Source organism: Anomalospiza imberbis, chromosome 15 (genome assembly GCF_031753505.1).
Source record: "Anomalospiza imberbis isolate Cuckoo-Finch-1a 21T00152 chromosome 15, ASM3175350v1, whole genome shotgun sequence".
NCBI classification, from domain to species: domain Eukaryota; kingdom Metazoa; phylum Chordata; class Aves; order Passeriformes; family Viduidae; genus Anomalospiza; species Anomalospiza imberbis.
In genome coordinates, this window is record NC_089695.1 from 4,518,509 (window position 1) to 4,536,802 (window position 18,294).

General features: G+C 40.7%; 1 protein-coding gene across 4 annotated transcripts in view; it reads left to right on the plus strand.

The window, feature by feature from the left end:
* SLIT3 (slit guidance ligand 3) overlaps positions 1-18,294 on the plus strand; it is a 483,584-nt gene that overhangs the window by 402,598 nt on the left and 62,692 nt on the right. For all 4 annotated transcript variants that reach the window (XM_068205597.1, XM_068205596.1, XM_068205599.1 and 1 more), the window contains 3 exons: positions 5,134-5,205; positions 9,628-9,791; positions 13,529-13,653. In XM_068205597.1, the coding sequence (XP_068061698.1) occupies positions 5,134-5,205; positions 9,628-9,791; positions 13,529-13,653 (361 nt within the window). The remainder of the gene's footprint in view (positions 1-5,133; positions 5,206-9,627; positions 9,792-13,528; positions 13,654-18,294) is intronic.

Here is an 18,294-nt window from a genome sequence, read left to right on the forward strand (position 1 = left end):
CGTGGAGGCCAGAGCAGGTGAGGGCTAAAGACACGATTACATATTTGCAGGAGGAGTGGCTTTTCTCTGAAAGCTCTGGTGCAGGAACTGTCATGAGAACGGGTCTCCAGAAGACTTCATAGAATCTGAGCAATGTTTGGGTGCTCCACAGGAAAAGACTTTTCTCTTAGTCTATATACACTTGGTCATAGAGTGTGAGTTTCCATTGGATTCTTCACCAAAAATGTCTTTGTGGAAAACTTTTGCATTTTCAAAATACTTTCTATTGATTCAGTTTTATGCAGGCAAGCTAGAATGCAATCTGAAGGGAAGTTAGAAGCCCCCACACTAAATCAGTGAATAAATCAGGCCAGTGGTTGGGCACCAGTAATGCTGAGATGCCTGTCTCTAATGTCCTTAAGTTGAGAATAAAATTACACCTCATACTGACTGGGGGCCTTCTCAGAGATATCCATGTGTGGTTTATTTCTTGGGAGGTCCTTTTCTGCACTCCTCCTTTCTTCCCAGTGTATCTGCTTTCAGCAGCTTTCTGGATGAAACCATTTGTTTACAATCTCTTGTGAAAGTCATCCTTACATTGTCTCAGAGTGTGGGAGCCTCCTCCCAGCTTTCCCCAGGCATCTGCAGGGCTGGCTCCTGCTTCTGTCTCACACCCACTGCCTCTCACTATCAGAAACAAACCTGGGTTGGTCTTGAGGACACCTGGCCCCACGTGCAGCTGTCAGGAAGGTGGAGAAGGCACCTTCCCGTGGCCCAGAGACACGAGTGGTCACCATGACTTGCACAGTGGCCAAAGGGGATAAATTAAATAGCTTGTCTGTGGTGAGTTTGTTCAGTGTGCCAAAGGAGAGAGAGCTCTGAACACTCAAAGCTCAGGACAGAGGAGCTGATGATTGTCCTGAGCGCTTTGAAACTTCACATTGATATTTTCCATTAAAAAAAAAAATAAGGTGACATTCAGATGGAGAAGTTTATGTTAATTTAGAGAGCAGTTGTTGTTGTGAATTGGTTCTATAAATGTGGAATCAAACTGTCAACATAGGCAGTACTGGGTCTGTGGAAGCAATAAGGCAGAGCTGCTTGGCTGAGACCTTTCACTGTGGTTTCAGTGGTAAAACAGATATCTCAGTTTCAGCCTCCCAAATTACAAGACAGCTTTGGATTCCCACTTTTCATTAGTAAAAACAAGAAAGATACGTGATTTGGATTTGTTCATTCAAGTTTGGCTTGGGATCCTGATTTCTAGCAAACTAGGATGGTCACATTTGAGCTGTTGCATGAATCCTGAAATTCAACCACAGATTAATATATTCTGTTTCATGGCCAAATAAATTATTCCATATGGAGCTGTCTTCTGGCCTGCTTCTGATATGCATGCTAGCTTGATTAAAGCTGGTGTGGGGCTCTCTACCCTGAGTTACAGTGTAGATAAACCATGCCTCCCTCTTTCCAATAGCCACAATTTGTCTTTTCACTTCTGTTCTTGCCGGCCACATATGGGCAGAAACAGAGGGCAGTATTTAAATGACAACTGCTGTTTTTTGGCTCTTTAAAATGATCTGCTAATCAAAGAGTATCTTCCTCCTTCAAGGGAGAAACCCCCCACAGCCTTGCACAGAGCAGTGAAATGGGAATCTCTGCCTCTGCTCCCTGCATTTGGAAGCCTCCAGATTGATTTGATTTATTATAGCCCACAAAACTCTGGTATCAGCTACAACTTTTGCCACGTGTCATCACTGTTGCTACTAAAAATCAATTCTCCAAAGAGAAAATGGTTTCCAAGAGACAATAGGAAATCTGTTACTGTCAGTTTTTTATTATCCGTGCTCTCAGGGGAACTTAAAAGAGAAAACATCAGCAAAACAATTTTCACTTTTTTTTTAATAAAAACAATATAGGGGTGTCATTACTTTTGGCTGTGCATGCCTTTGAAGGTAGCAGACCCTTCCCATGAAGATCTTCCAAATTCCTTTGTTTTCAGTATTTTTTGCCTCTGCAGTAAATACAGTAAATAAATGCTTTGAAAATCAGAATAATCATAGCTGTATGATGCACTTGGTCTTTGACAGTTATTTCATTCTGAACTCCCTTTCTTAGATTTTTCAGCACAAGCCCAAGTGAGAAAAGTGTAGAGTCAACATATTTATGTTTAAGCCTCAATATCTATCAGTGTTTACCCAATCAGGTCTTTCATCTCATGGTTTATCCATAACAGCAGGCAAAGGGTGCTGGGGAGCACAGGACGTAAAGTCTGGAGAATTTTTTTAATAAGCAGAAGTAGGTTTTTGAGCCAAAGCTATTACAGTGAAAAGTTGTGGATTTGTTTTTCAGTTAATTTGTCCAAAGCTAGTCTTCTTAGAAACTAAATATAAACAGATTAAGGAAGCTGAAATTGAGACAAATTATAAGTATTAGAACTCTCTGAATGACCTGAACAGATTTTAAAGATCATTGTGTAATCACATATTTTTATATGTGACTTATTGAAGAGGCAAAGTCCAAAAATCAAAATACTTTCTAAGGTCACTAAATAATTGTCCATGTTATAGTTAGGGGGGAAAGGGATAAAATGACCTACTGAATATTCTATTAACAGATACTCCAGTTTTACTGAAAACTGATGGATATTTCCTGCAGCTCAAAGCTCAGACAAACATTAATATGCATGATGATAAAGCTGTCACCAGTAATCTTTGGGCACAAAGTTTTTGCAGTACACTTTCACTGTTGGATGCTGCACTGATTTGACCTAACAGAAGCACGTGGGTTTTTGTTTTGTTTTGTTGTTGTTGTTTTGGTGTGGGTTTTTTGGGATTTTTTTTTTTTTGGTTTGGTTGGTTTTGTTTTTGTGCATCAGAGAATGATTCCTTGTATTTATGCAGTCGCTTTGTAAAAGCTCCGCTGCTGTGAGCGTGGAGCAGTGGCACTGTGGCTTTCCCTGACATCTGAGCTGTGCTGGTTCCTGCAGGGTCTGGCAGCCCTGGGGGTTCCCTCTAGGTGTTTGCCCCTGATGGGATGTGGCTCTGAGAGCTCACGTTTCTGTCTTCACAAAAACACATCCCCCTTGTGTCTGCAGGAACCCAGTGCTGTGGACAATGGGCTGGCAGGCAGGACGTGGGAAGGGTCCATAAAAGAAAAACAGCCAGGAAACCCCAGCCCAAAAGGATATGTAGAATTAATTTCCTTCCCTGAAGACAAAGGAATAAGTTAGTGAGATTCTGTGTAGAAGGAAGTTTTGATTTCAAGAATTCTCGAGTGTTCTGTTACTCTGTCCTCCAGAGGAGATCCTCATTACCTTAAATCCCTACCCCTGCTGTTTACTGGAGTTTAGATAAGAGGATCCCTAGAAGTTGTGCTTTTGAGGGAGAATACACACATCAGTGTGTGTGCTTTAACTGTCCTAATGTGAAAGATTTTATTTGGCCATTTGCTTATAAGGAGTTTTGGTATAAAAATGTGTTCCTGATGTTGATCCAAGAGGAAGGATTTTGTTGCACTGTTGAATTCTCTTGCCTCTATTTATTAATGTGAGTGTAAGGGGGGCTTAGCATTTGTCATTTCATTTTAGTTGCAGGAGTGATGATGTTGCTGACGTGATTTTTTTATTAAAATGCAGGCACTTGCATCCGTGAAGCACCTCAGTGTTTGGGACATGTAATAAAGCAAATCCTTCTAAGGTTTTTATTTTATGGGTTTAACTTCTTACAGATAAATGGCTATGTCATTTGGCAGCTCCTCTTGGATGTTTCCAATACACCTAGAAGAGAAAATGAACTCCTTCACAGGATAAATGAGACTGATACAACCCGAAGATTAATATGTCTGTTTACAGAGAATTGTCTTGCAGTTTAAAAGATCAGCAATAAGCTCATTATGAGCAGCTATTTATTTAAATCTGCTCATTTCATTGACCATTTTGGTGACAAGTGGTTGACTAGGTCTCCTCACACCAACAAAATACTCCTTGTTTAATAGCTGTGGGTTTGTCTCACTCAGTTGGTCATTCTGTACAGAATTAGTGAGTGTGTTTTATCTGGAGTTACTGTGTGGGAGCTCATATCCTTCCTGTTCTTGTGCAGATTAATTTCTTGGAGATATGCCCTTATATATGCCAAGTAATTATTAATAGTCAAAACCAAGGAAGGCTTAAAGGAAAAATCCAGAATCAGGATGTTGGAAGGGCATCGTGTACATCCTGGTGCAGCTGAAAGTGGTGTTAGGGAAAAAAGGTTGCAAGAAACAGATGGGTTTTTTTCCCTTAGGGCAATTGTCTGTTTCCATGGGTTGAAACTCAATGTTTCAACAATAGGTACACTTATAGAAATAAAAGCTGTGATTGCTGTGTCAGCAAATCACCAGGTAAGTTAGAAAATAAATGACTCGAGGGCAAGAGCTGCTCCAAACCACACAGCAGCATTCTGTTTTCCACCCTCCTCTGCCATGTCTGGAGCACTGACTGCAATTCCCATTTATGCTTCCCTATGTAACCCATACACAAATGTATTTCTCAGAAAAGAGATAAAGTGGATACTTAAATTGTCCTGGAAACATGGAGAACCCTTTCACTCCTTTCAGGGGTCCTGAAAATGCTGCTAAAAATGATAGTTTCTTTGCACGGGGTGAATAATGTCCTAAAACAACTGATTTCAGGTGCTTTCCTTGGTAGCACAGAGAGTTTTTTACTGTAAGAATGGGAAAGTGTGGCTGTATTTACCCTCGGGGACCCTTGCTCTCTCTCCTAGGATCTCTCTGAAGTCAATATTTAATTTAACTGTCACAATTCTTATTTCCCCTGCTCTGTTTTTGCTGTGCTTCTGGCTAATGGGATTCTGTAAGAGGACATGGGTCTGGATGTGAGGGTCCACTTGTCATCAATACACTTTTAATGGCATAAATGGTATGTCACCTTTTTAATTTACAGCAGCACTCACCAACAGTTCTGATTGCATCATTGTTTTAAATGCCAACACCTAGAGGCAGAAGTGATAAAGCATGGAAGTTCATGAGATGTGAAACTCACAGAAACTCTCAAAGAATCAAAATTAAATACCCTTTTTAAGCATCCATTCCTTTAGTTGCTGGGGGCAGACAAAATACTGTGGTTTGATACCTTCCTGCTTCTCCCCCTTCTAGGACACTCCATGGAAATGATATTTCCAGCGTTCCTGAGGGTTCTTTCAATGACCTGGTGTCCCTGTCCCACCTGTAAGTACTTCTGCCTGGCTTCATCACTTGGATTGATGGTTTCAGACTTGTAAAACAGCACATATTGGTAGGATTGTATAGCTTTTTTGTTTTTCCTGCTCACTTTTCATAATGTGCTCTGGATATTCATAGTGCATCTGTTCAAAGGAAATAAAAATTTCTAGGACCTGTTGTTATTAGTTATAAAAATATTTTCTTAAGGAAAACCAAATGAGCAAGTGTGACAGTTTTCTCTGCTGTGGACTTTGTGTTTAAGGTTTTCTTTCAGCATTGTCAATGTGAAATGCAGAGCATATTATGGTTTAAGAGTGAGGCAGGAAACCTCCCACAAAGAGCAAATATTAAGCAAATGTGAATTCTTTGCTTAATAAGTGTCATATGTTTTGCATGCTGGAATGTTGTCAGTATATGGACTTGTTGATGAATCACTACTACAGACATATATATTTAATCACATGGTAATTGGTCATTTCACAGCATTAATGTTTCATTCCATAGTTTGCAAAAATTATTAGGCATTTCAGCTTTTTGAGGAAATTACTATTACACTGGTAGAGGGTCAGGAGACTTTCAAATGTAGTTTAGTTGATGAAAGAACAGACAAAGAGCTGCAATGGCTCCAAACTAAACTTGAGTGACCAGAAAATGCTTTTTCACTGAGCTAGGGTGTGATACTTCACACTATTAGATGATTGGTGTAGGAAAAACAATTTTGTGCAGCAGATTTCTTGATCGCTGTCCTCAGATAATCAGAGGGCTGAGCATGTGTTGGTCCCTCTGTGAAGTGGGTGGTTTCACAGATGATACAGATGTTTTCTGCCCTGATGCTGATGTACACACAAGCAGCTATGTGTGCATTTAACATAGCTTTATATCTATTTATTGTCTCTTTTTAACCTTTAACATGCTCTCCAGAGCACTTCCCTGAACACCAGATTCAGATTGTGTAGAAGTATTTTCTGGATGGCAGATACATCCCTGGCAGCTTTCTGTCTCTGTTCCTCTATGGACAGTAAAAAAGAAAAATATCTCAGATTGGTAGGGACAGAAATCATAAGAGCAACTTGGGCAACTTGAGCAGAGAAATAACCTCTCTTTCCAGCTTACCTCCTGGTATCATTGGTTTTGCACATCTGTTTTTCCTGTTCCCAGTTCTGCAAGTCTTTTTGTGTGTTTGGGATTGAAATTCTGACCGAGCTGAAGCCCTGTACCTGCTTTTTGAAGTGCAGTGACACTTTCCATACTGGGAATCTGGCTGCTGGGGGGATTTTCAGAACTCCAGGAATAAACATAGCATGTTCCATTTGTTTGAATTTCCCTCAGGGTTTACATTAAATGAAGTGGAGATCCAATTTTCCTGGGTAAACTGTTCACCTTAGGGAGTGATAAAATCCCCTTTGGCCCAATACAATCTCTGCAGTCTTTCTGTTTAGATGTATGTGCTGCCAGAAATGTAAAATACACAAAGCCCAAATGAACAGTAATAAATAGGATCCATAAAATAAATAAGACCTGTCTGGGGTGTAATTTGCACAGTTGAGCAGTTGAATTTTACAGTGCAATTGTGCTCTCCAGTTTCTTAAAGAGGATCCTGAAACTTTTAGCAACCACAATGAATTTTTTTCTTCACATGCCTGAAAAAGCTCTGCTTACTCAAAACCTAGTAATACATAATTGAAAATAAAGGTATTTTGAGCCCCTCCTAATACACAGATCTTCAAGGACAAAGCATGAACTTGGAGTCAGTTTGAAAATCATACAAGGACTCGCTACCCATCAAACTCTTAAGGCTTGGGAGAACAAAAATTTGTCCTAACTGTGCAAGCTGTGGCTGAGGGTGGGATTGGTGTTGTGGCAGGGGAGAGCTGAGTACCAGGGTGTGGAAAGGATGGTCAGCCCAAGCCTCCTGTGGCAGGACAAGGGGGACATCAAACTGGCTTTTAGAATTGCAGAGAGATATTTGTGTAGCATAGACAAAACTATGGATTTTAGTCAGAGTCTTTTGCAATAGTTTTGAGCTGGTCTGTAGTTGGAAGAACAAAAGTGAAATCTAGATGCTCCAATCACTTTTTCCACAGCTATTTAAAGCCTGTAGGAACATTTTCACCAAATTTCCTTTATGTCATGAACATCATCTCACTGTAATGGAAATATCATAACTATGCAGCTTTAGCTCACTGAATTTGGAGGTAGGTTTGTATATGCTGTACACTGTTTCTTTTAATATTTATTACTTTATTTAGTTGAATCACATAATTGTCTATTTGAGCCATGACTCCACTGACATTTTTAATCCAGGGCAGTGATAAGAATGCTACAGCATTACTGTAGGATTGGGTATAATATTACTTTAAAAAAGCCCAAAATCTGCTGGGATGGAACTGGGACCTTCCCAGTTAGGTCAGTTCCTGCAGTGCTGTCCTCACCATTCACTGATTCAGTGTCCCAAGCACTGCCCACACACAAACTGACCCCTTGGCACTCCAGAGAGTCCACAAACCCTCAGGCACAGATGATGTTGAGTACAGCAGGTATTTCCAACATATTTCCCATAAACATCTCAGATATCTAATCCTGCTGAATTATCTTCTCTATACTCAAATTTTTATCAACTGCCTATAAAAATAAGTTGTCCCCTCCTCTTTTTTTCAACATTGTCATGGACACAGTTATTTTAATTGACTTTATTCAGAGTTGCCCCTAAACAAAATAAGTGTCTGAACAGAAATATCTGCTCAACATTTTGGAAATGCTTCTGGTGGTATTTCCCTGCAGCAGAAGATATTTTTACCTTCTGGAAATATTTTGCTATAATAGGCAAAGAAATTGAGAAAGTATGTTAGAACTCATGAATGAAAAGATGAGAATTGTCTCCAGTTCCTAGAAATAAATTTTTAAAAAATCCAAAAAATACCCCCAAGCCAAACTAAAACAAAAATATAAAAGGCAAAAACCCTCAAACAAAACACAAACTACAAACAGAAGTGTAGAAGAATACATTTCTAAAGTTGTCAACAATATTATTAGTAATAATTTCTAGTGACTATAGAGCAGCTTTATTTCTAATGTAGTTTATAAATATTAATTATCATGGTAACAAGCTTTCCGTTGTCCTCCCACTCACATTTTATATGTGGCAGTTTCTCAACACTAAAAATTTCTCAGCTTTCATTGCTGCATTTTGTTTGACCTTGTACAAGTGAGCCAGTTGATCACAGTTCCAGGGTCAAAAAGTCAACCCAGTAGTTTTTTTTTCCATTGTAAGCAATGCATTTACAGGAGGAGTGGATGGGTATTTTTTAATGCTGAGCTGCAGTACACATTTAATCTTGATGAATGAGCCCCAGACAGGGTTTGAACCCATGAACTCTCATTATGAATCTGTCTAGGGCACAGTGGGTTCATTAGTCACTGCAATAGAAATGTATCAACAAATTTACTGAGGTTTCTATCTTAATATCCTGCCTGATATGTTTTTATTTGAAAGAAGCTTGAGTTTACAGTACCATCTTAAAATAGTTTATAGCATATGCAGAATAGTTAAAGTCTAAAAATCTATTTGAATCATTGGTTTTTAGTATCTCTTCCTTGTTCTATTCTTTACTTCGTTTATTTTCCTTTCATGTCAATTCAGGTGTTGTACAGCTGAAGTCTTACATTGAGCAAAATAAAATAGACTTTCAACATGCATTTCTTTACATTTTTAACAATTAGTTGTCTTCAAACTGGCTTTTCTGAAGTGTGATCTTTGTTTGTAATTGACTGCCTGAAAAGACACTTTCTTAAAGAGAAGTACAAATTAGTCAAGGTAGCACCTAAATTTAAGGTAAAAAATTGGTTTTCTTTTGGATAGATGTCTATGAATGAAGGAAAAATCATGAGAATTATAATTTCACTATATAAATGCATCTTCTACAATTATTTGACCTAACTCAAATGACGGGTGAAGCAGCAAATGTGTTTTCAAAGTCATAAATAAACTTAGCAGAGGCTGGGTTGCAGTTTGGAAAATGGAGGTATCTCCTGCATATGTGTTTCATCTGGTGAGGAGTCATTAATGTGAGTCATCAGATCCAAACTAAATTACTCAATTCAGGGTTATGATATGCTCAGGAAGGACAGAGAATTAGAGGGAATCAATGTGACGAATTTGATGAAAGCAATATGTCTGGTGACATTGCTCAAGCACAATTGTTTGAAAAAGGGATTTCTTCTTAAGTATTTATACAACTTCCCTAACTAATGATGGGAAGAAGGGAGAAGAGCAGGAGATGAATCTAAAATCCTTCCTGAATACTCAACAGATCTTTGCCTCGTTGGGAAACAATAATGTAGAAATGTAGAATAAATTGTGCCTTGGTGAGATCAGAGCTGCCTGCTGTCTTTGCCAAGTAACCTGTGCTAATTGTTTTGCACCTCGAGGGCTCTGGGCACCAACCCCCTGCACTGCGACTGCCACCTGCGCTGGCTCTCCGAGTGGGTCAAGGCGGGCTACAAGGAGCCCGGGATCGCCCGCTGCCGCGGCCCCGAAGCCATGGTGGACAGGCTGCTGCTCACCACGCCCTCCCACCACTTCCAGTGCAAAGGTAGGAGCCTTGGCACCCTCTGCCCTGTCCTCCCCGCAGAGCTTCGCTCTTACCCCCTTGGTTTTGCGCGTTGTGGGGGAGTTGGGGTTGGGGTTTGTTTTCCAAAATGTCACGTTCCTTTCAAGTCGTGTTTTCTTGTGCTCTTCCCCAAAGTGCAGTTAGCTGCTCCACTGGCAGGAAAAGCAGGGAGCCTCAGAGCAGTGAGTGTTCCTGATGCTCACACCAGGTTATGTAATGGCACATTAGCATATAGGGTGTTGTTAGAACTTATTGGAACAAAAAATTTGGTTTGGCCTGTGACTTACCCCAAAAAAATTGAGAAAATAAGAGGTATTATGAAAACATAGAGCACTGTAGTTATTACGTACACTTACTTGAAAACTGAGAAACAGAGAATTCTTAAGAAAATATTTACCAAAAAGTACATTTTCATCTGCAGATCTGCAAACTGTTCCCATCAGTGGTGATTCAGAAACTGCAGATTATGAAAAACATGTCATGTCTGAATTCAGGATGTGCCTTCTTTCAGGAGAGGGTTGGGGGGCAGCTCTGAACAATTTGGGGTGCTCAGTGACAGAAGTGTACTGCTTTAGAGAGAACTCAGATTGTCCACTTTTTTGTGGATTAAGTAGCTCATTAGTGAGTGGTGGAGATTAAGACATAGCTGTATGTTCTCATAAAAGAAGAGTTTCAGAGTTTTGCTTAGCTTACCAGCAAGTACTTGAAGATGGAGATATATTTATAGTGGAAAAGATGGATCAGTAGCCTCTCTTAGAAATGGAAATGAGGGCATAAAGCCTGTTTTTATGTCTCTCAGAGTGCTATGCCCATTTACAGTGCTGCCTGGCAGGGTGATTTTATAGGTGCTGGAATTAAACTGCTGAACAAACAAATGATGGTGTTGGGGTGAGTTTAAAACACTGGTTCCCAAGGCTGAGTGGAATTTTATGTCCTTTCAAATATATCTTTAATAACTGTAATCTTATAATTTAATTACCTTGAAATGTCAGTCTCAAAACTGTCAGAACTCTGACCATAATTATCAAATGAGAGACTACAGTAGTCTCTCAAATGTGAAGTACAAGAAGTACTAAAACTACCAAATAATGCACTTGTTTCCATGAAGTGAACCAAAGAAAATAATTGATTTTGTATATTAAACAGGATCTGAAAATTAAACCAGAAAGAGACTGATATCTTCATTCTGAACCTGTATCAAGAGTTATGCTCATTTTCTCTAAACTAAACAAGCAACTTTTAGTCAAGAGATCAGTGCATCTGTGATCCAGGATATTAGAAGTAGTTGTATGCTTCCTATGTATATATTAGATTGGGCCACTAGAAAACTCGTGTTCTTTCTAAATCCCCATAGCTTGCTTTATCTGAACAGAAAAGGAGAAAAAATATGTTGATTTGGAGTTGGTGATTGCACAAGCAGAAACAGTTGATGGTCTGGACAAGTGGCAGGAAAGTTCAAGAAGCTCCAGGCCCTTGACAAATTCACCTTTGCTCACGAAAATACAAATATTTTGAAAACCAGTGCATGATTTGGCAGTCTCACTGCACCCTGTTCCCATTGCAGGGAGTGCTGAGCCCTGACCCCCAAAACCCTGGATCCCAGCACCAAGAGTTGGCCCATGCTGGGCTGAATACCTTGAGCTGCTGCATGAAGGTCGTGCTTAGATGTCCTCTGTGACCTCCAGGAACTTTTACATTAGTAAAAAATGTGTAAAAAGTAATTTAACTTATTCTAGTTAAAAATATGTTTTTAGCCTGTGCCTGAGCAGGAGGTTATGTCTCAGCAGAGCCAAGGAAATAAAAGTGTGTTATGTGCAAGTCATGCAAACTCAGCTCTGCTTTTTATTAACTTGCCCTCCCAGCTATGCAGTAGAGGAAAGGAATGTGCTGGGCTGAGGGCATTTTGCTATATGGATTTATAAATCAAATCCACAAGGGCAAAGTAATGAACTACTTAACTGCTAGGAACTGTTCTTATTAGCTCCTACATTGATTAGCTTTGATCCATGCCGTAGAAATAAATGGAAAATATACATGTATTGTGAAATAAATAGTAGAACAAATTCTGGCTTACTGACCTCTAAATCTAAAAGAGCAACACGGCTGCCAGTCTTGTGAGCTATCAGAGGAGCCACCTTTGTTTATTCTTTGTATATTTTACCATGAAGACAAATGTAACTCAGATATGTCACATTCCAGCCCCTGTCAGTGCCAGGAATTCAGGTGTGATTTCCTCTTCCAAGGTAAAAACATGTATGGTGTGCAGTTAGACATAAACACAAAGATACAATAGGATGACAACAGTCTGTTATTTAGTTTTTGGAATTTTTTCTTCCTGTGTATTTCTCCCTCATTACTGCCTGTGCATTTCCAGTCAGTCCCTGATGGCACCACCATCACTACAGGACCAGGACACAGCCCAGTGCTGTCACCTGAGACCCTTCAGCCCCCATTTCTGCCGTGTTCTTACCCCTGCTGGTGCTCTGCAAGCGTTCAAAGCAAACAGTGAAGGTCTATAACTCGTGCAATCCAAAGCAAATCCCTGGCTGGAAGGGATTTTTTCATCCCTAGTTCTGGTACCTCTGGAGCTCCAGCTTCTCTTGAACATCAAATTAAAGCTTCTTTTCTTCACATTCACGATGTTTCACAATTTACTCCTTCTTACCATTTATCATGCAGTAACAGAAGCTCTGTGCCCACTTTTGATTAGTACAGGACCAACTTTAAATTATTTTAAAAGGTATTTCCTTGAAAATGAAATAAAATTACTTTAAAGTCTTTACTGCCTGATATAATTTAAGCCACTAAAGTGCTATGTTTTCTTTTTTTTACATATAAAAGCCAATGAGTTAATACTTATTAATACTTTAAATGTAGCCATTTAAAAAATCACCTTGTTTTGACTGCGAATATAACTGTGAATGTAACTGGGAATATAACTGACTAAATTAGCTTTCTGTAAAATCTCAACCATAAAATATTGATTGATTTGGGACCGCAAATGTAATTAGTGTTTTTTTAGTCTGTGTTTGTTTTCCTGCTCACCTACACACTTCACTACTTCTCTGGAAGATTTCTGCTACAAACACGAGGTTTTTTAGATGCTTTAAATATGGCCATGTGTGTTTACTTGTGTACATTTACATCTTTGCATATTTGGTTTTATTGCACTTTGCTGAGATAGGTCAGTGTTGATCATCCTTCTGGGCAGAAGAGGAAGAAAATAAGTTTCAAACTCTGTTAAAATTTAGGATGGTAGAGCACTTTGCACCTAAATATTCCCACAAGTCTCTAACTAAATCTGTTTTGTACATGGTTTTTATTTATGTTGTTGCATCTGCACTTTCATTCTTGTTATCAGCCATAGAAATGTCAGGTTACAGTTCCCTGGGGTTGCTGTTGCAGGATTTCCAGAACTGAGAACAGGAAAAATTGCTGAAAGCCATATATATATATAACCCACTCCCTGGAGGTTCCCAACATGCCTTTTTTCAGAGCATATGTTTGCATCTTCAGGAGAATATAAGCATCATTGAGACTTGCCTAGCACTTGATTTAAGTCCTTAAAGCCTCCCTGATCCCTGGGAATCCCATGTCGTGCAGTGCACCTGCAGCGTGTGCATTTGTGCCAGTGCTTGGGGGAAAGTGTTTGTGTGTGCATGGGAGGTGTTCATTCTGCAGTGCAGCTCTCTGCTAACGCTCTGTGTTTGCCTCTGCAGAGCCAGTGGATCTCAGTGTTGTGTCCAAGTGCAACCCCTGCCTCTCCAGCCCCTGTAAGAACAATGGGACGTGCAGCAGTGACCCCGTGGAGCTCTACCAGTGCACTTGCCCTTTTGGTTTCAAGGTATGACTCCAAATGAACTACATGAGGAGCAAGGAGCTGTTCCCCATCACTTGTGGTTCTTTAATTGTGCTGTCAGAAGTTAATTTTACAAGCACTGGGCTCCAAAGTTCCTTGCTCAAGCAGGCTGTGTGTGACTTTTCAGCTGTGCCCTGCCACACATTTCATCCTGTGCAGTTGGAATGGCTTAGCTTTGTGCTGTGACTACACAGATCATCCTGAGGAACTTGCCCTGGTTGCCCCTGTTTTGAGCAGGGTGGTTGGGCTATACAACCTCCAGAGGTCCCTTCCAGCCCTGGGCATTCTCTGGTTCTGGGATGTAGATATCCATATAAAATGCCAAGCTGGTTTTATCCTCCTTTTCATTTCTTGTTTTCTGCCAGCAACAAGATCACCATTTTATAGGCTCCCAGCCAAAGGGAAGGCAATTCAGATGACAATTCAGGGCCAGTTTGGTCCATGGTGACAGAATGTTGACACCTGGTAGTTTACATCCACCTCCCACAGACTGATGAGCAGAAGGGTGACCCCTGATCAGACACAACCCCTAAATCAGCTGTCTCTGAATTCAGAGCACTAAAGTCCACAGAGGGATCTGCAAATATGAATCCTGTGGATTCCAGTCCTTGTGGGCTTCCTGATAACACAGTGGGAAATGGGGAAAGGGTCATTGAGTAAAGCAGTTTCTTCAGCAGTGATGGATAACTCCCCTTGTTCACACTGCACTGTGAGAGCTTCAGGACACCAGGGCTTTGTCTCAGAGCTGATGTAGCTGGAAATCTAGCTCAGGAGTCAGTAGCTGAAGGATTAAGTATAAGTAATAAATGAGGCATATGATCTGTTCACAGCCTGGGGGGTTTCAGGTGCTATGGCCAACGTAGGCTGCATCCTCCAGATTGGGATTTTATTTGCCTCTTTGGATATTTCTTACAGTCCTGGTCAGTTGAAACAGATGCTCATAAAACACAAAGTAATAAGAATTATAGGGGAAAAAAGGAGGGCAAAACCAGACATACATGTGGGAAGTAAGCACAAGTATCTGTGTGTTACGTTTCAGGTAAGATTTAGGAGTTAATTAGTTCTGATGATATCACCATTTCCCTTCTCTGTTTTCCTGGGATGCTTCCCAGAGTAATTGACATATCCCTGAAACACTGGGAAAGGGAAAACATAAGATTTATTTCATCTATTTCACCCCAGTGCCCCTACTCAAGAATAATAACAGTTCTCCCAAATAATTGAAAAAGGCATTGGAAATTTCCTGTCATTAGAAGTCTTTCTACTCAGTGGCATATCAACCAGAAACTTTTCTAGGATTTAGAAGGCCATATTGTCAAAAATCTGAAAACCTGAAACTACTTGATAACACTCTTTTTCTTCTCAGGTTAATAAGAAAATGGTCATTTTAATTTGATTTTTAACATAAATAATGTTGAATTCTTCAGGTGGGAACTTGAAATGTAAATTATTTCAGATCTAGCAGGAGAACACCTAAGTCTTTGCATATACTTTACTGTGTAAGACATGTATCATGGAGCAAGTATCCAGGTCATTCTAAGTAAAAATCTGTTATGAGCATATCTTCTCTTTTTGGCCCTTACATTTTTGTTTGCTGGTTGTTCTTTTGGCTTTTTGCAGTATCCCTTATTCACTGGGATAGATTAGATAGAAAGTTACTGGTATGGATGCATTTATATTGCTAAAAGACATGTTTAAGAAGGGAAGATTTATTAAAAAGAAAAATCCAGAATAATCCTCTAGCTTATCAGCACGTTGTAGTCTGCATTAAACCCCAGGATGCATCGTTTTCCTTGGAGGGGTTTTGGTAAACGCTTGATGCGACTCAGTTTAAACATCTCACAGAGCATCCAGCTTTTCTCCTCTCTCACACCCTTTCTCAGGTGACATCAGTGTGTGAATGCAAAACCCAAAACCACTGTGAGCTTGTAAGCACCAAGCTGCCAGCCAAGCGTGGCAAAGAGCAAACAGACCAGGCATGGCACTTGGAGCAGGGTTTAAAAATACTGGCTAATAGTTCAGGGAGAATTGGTGGAAATTGAATAAGCAAAAAAAGAACTGTGTCTCTTTACCACAGGTTTTTGAATAAAAATGAAATATGACAGGTCCAAATGCAAACCATATGAAAGGAGCACTCTATCTACCATGTAGTTCTCCACCAGAGATTCATGCTAATTCAATAACAATACCTTGCTTCCTTCTCACCAGCCAGCACCAAACAGCTCCATCCATCTGGAAGCTATTTGCCAGACCTTGATAAATTGCCCTAAATCTGCCCTCTCAGCATTTGTTTTTTCTTATTTGATGTAGATTTTTAAAAAATCCTGTGTGGAAGAGTGCATCAATAAAGTGAAAAACCCACCCTTTCTCCAAATTTAAGCTGACGGATTCGTAATGTCCCCTGCGAAGGGGCAGGCATTACAAGCAGCTTTCTGGGGTTCCTGTGCTCATGCCAGCCTTCAGAAAAACACAGAGCAGAAAGTCACCTAGGCTACCAGCTGCCAGAGTGGTGCCTGATGGATCAGGACATTGTCCCAGTTAACTGCAGTCTCCAAAGCCTGTGGTCTGGTTTTCGCTGTCACACTGATGACGGTTCCATCTCTTACTTTTCATGCTCACAGAGATGTTTTTGCTATTGAATGTATACTTTGTGGGGCTTTTAGCAATTTCAGTGCTGCCCTTGATGGTTTGGGTAAATTCAAATGTGAGATAAGTCATGGACCACCTGATCTGTGGGGCCCTAGGCCCCAGGGGTGTTTGATGAGGAAAGAAACAGAGATTGCTCACTCAGGAACGGGCAAGGCTGAGCTGATAATGATCTTTGCTGCTGCTCTTTCCTTAAAATGGGTGATGAATATGCTTGCTGAAGATAAACCATGGCTGACACAGTGCTGTTGTGGCTGTACTTTGGGGAGAAAGCCCCAAGGAGTGGGGTATGGCACCTCCAGCATCTGGCAGCTCGTAGCAGGAGCTCCAGGGTGCCACCAGCGCTGGTAGGAGCTGGCTCTCCATGTTATAAAACTCATGTTTTCATATTAAACACAGGCATAGGCGTCATTCTCCAGTGGGCTGGGTTTTTTTCTCTTTTCCATAGCATTCTTTGAATGACAATTTAAATAATACGTGTGGTTTAGATTGTAAAGTCTGATTGCAAGTAGAGAGATGGAGCTTTCTCCTGCTGGAAATGCTACTGGCCACCTGCAAAAGGCAGTGTCAGTGCAGCTGGGGCTGGGAAACAGATAATGGGGACCTACCAGTTCATTGATTCTGTAGAGTGTGTGGCTTCTAAGTATTCCCACTGATATTGCAAAACTGAGTCCGTGGGTGTTGGAATTCAAGAGATTAATCAAACTTGCAATCAGTAAGCCATTGGAAAAAACTTTACTTGAATAAACTTGAATAACTTCACTTGAATAACTTCACTTGTAGCAAAAACTTAAGTGAGTGAAACCAACACTCCATGTATTTTGCCATTGCTTTATTATGAAAATGCCCTTTTGGGGTTTTTTGTCTGATTTTTGTCTTTTATACTTGATTTTTCTTAAAATTGAGGTAGCAACAAATAAAGAATAATTTGCTTTCTTTCAAGTAGAATTACTTGTAGAACTGGGGAAATAGTCTAAAATACATTTTTGTTTTGCCTGAAATGAAAGAATATTGCCAACCCAGAATAGGAAGTGCAGTGCCTGCTTAGGAATGTCCACAGCCTCTGATTGCTCAGGTAAAGGAGCCAGAGCTGCTGGAATGCAGATGTTTGTCACCTCTGGGTTCAGCTGTCACTGGAAGCTGTCTGGAATGGAAAGTGAAGATAGGTAAAATTGGCACAGCTCACATCCCACACTCCAGGCACCAGATGCTGATTGCATGTCTGTGGCTCTAAATTTTATCCAAATCTGTTCACCTCACTGTTGAGTTCAGCCAGTGTCCTGACTTTTCTTGCAGACCTTCAGTGTCTTGAGGGTTCAAGCAATTTCACCAATCATCCAGAATGACAGATACAATTGGAAAAATCCTGGGTAAAGCTCATGGGCTTTGGAGAGACAGCATTCTTTGCAGCCAGACTCTTGTGGTGGGAGGCATTACAGTGAAGCCAGAGTGATATTTAGTGAGGAAGCTGGCTCCAAATTTCTGCTAGGAATTTGGCTCTTCCCCCTCCCCACCCCCCATGCCTGGTTTTTGTCCCTGGAAACAAGTTCAGAAGTGGAGGGTCCCAGAGCAGCATGTCTCTGGGAAATGGGGGATTCACACATATCCCATGTTGTGCACTGATTAAAATTCTGTGCCAGCACTTGAGGGGGTCAGTGCAGCTGAGCAGGAGCTGTGGTGCTGAGCACGAGGCTGACAGGAGCTTTTCTCAGCACTGTCCCCGTGCCACAGGTGCTACCCTGGCTGTACCCCTGGCTCATGGGGTGCACTGGCCCTGCCTGTGCTTGGAGCAGGGGAAGTTTGCTGTTTATTTATTTAAATAAATTTGCACTTTTATTAATTTAAATAAATTGGCACTCCACCACAGCGAGGTTCTTACACAAATAATCCGTGAGAGCCCTGCAGTAGGGGCAGCCTGGGGAGGATTCAGCACAGAGCTCAGCGTGGGTGTGGTGGTGTTTGTTCACCTGCAGCTACCTG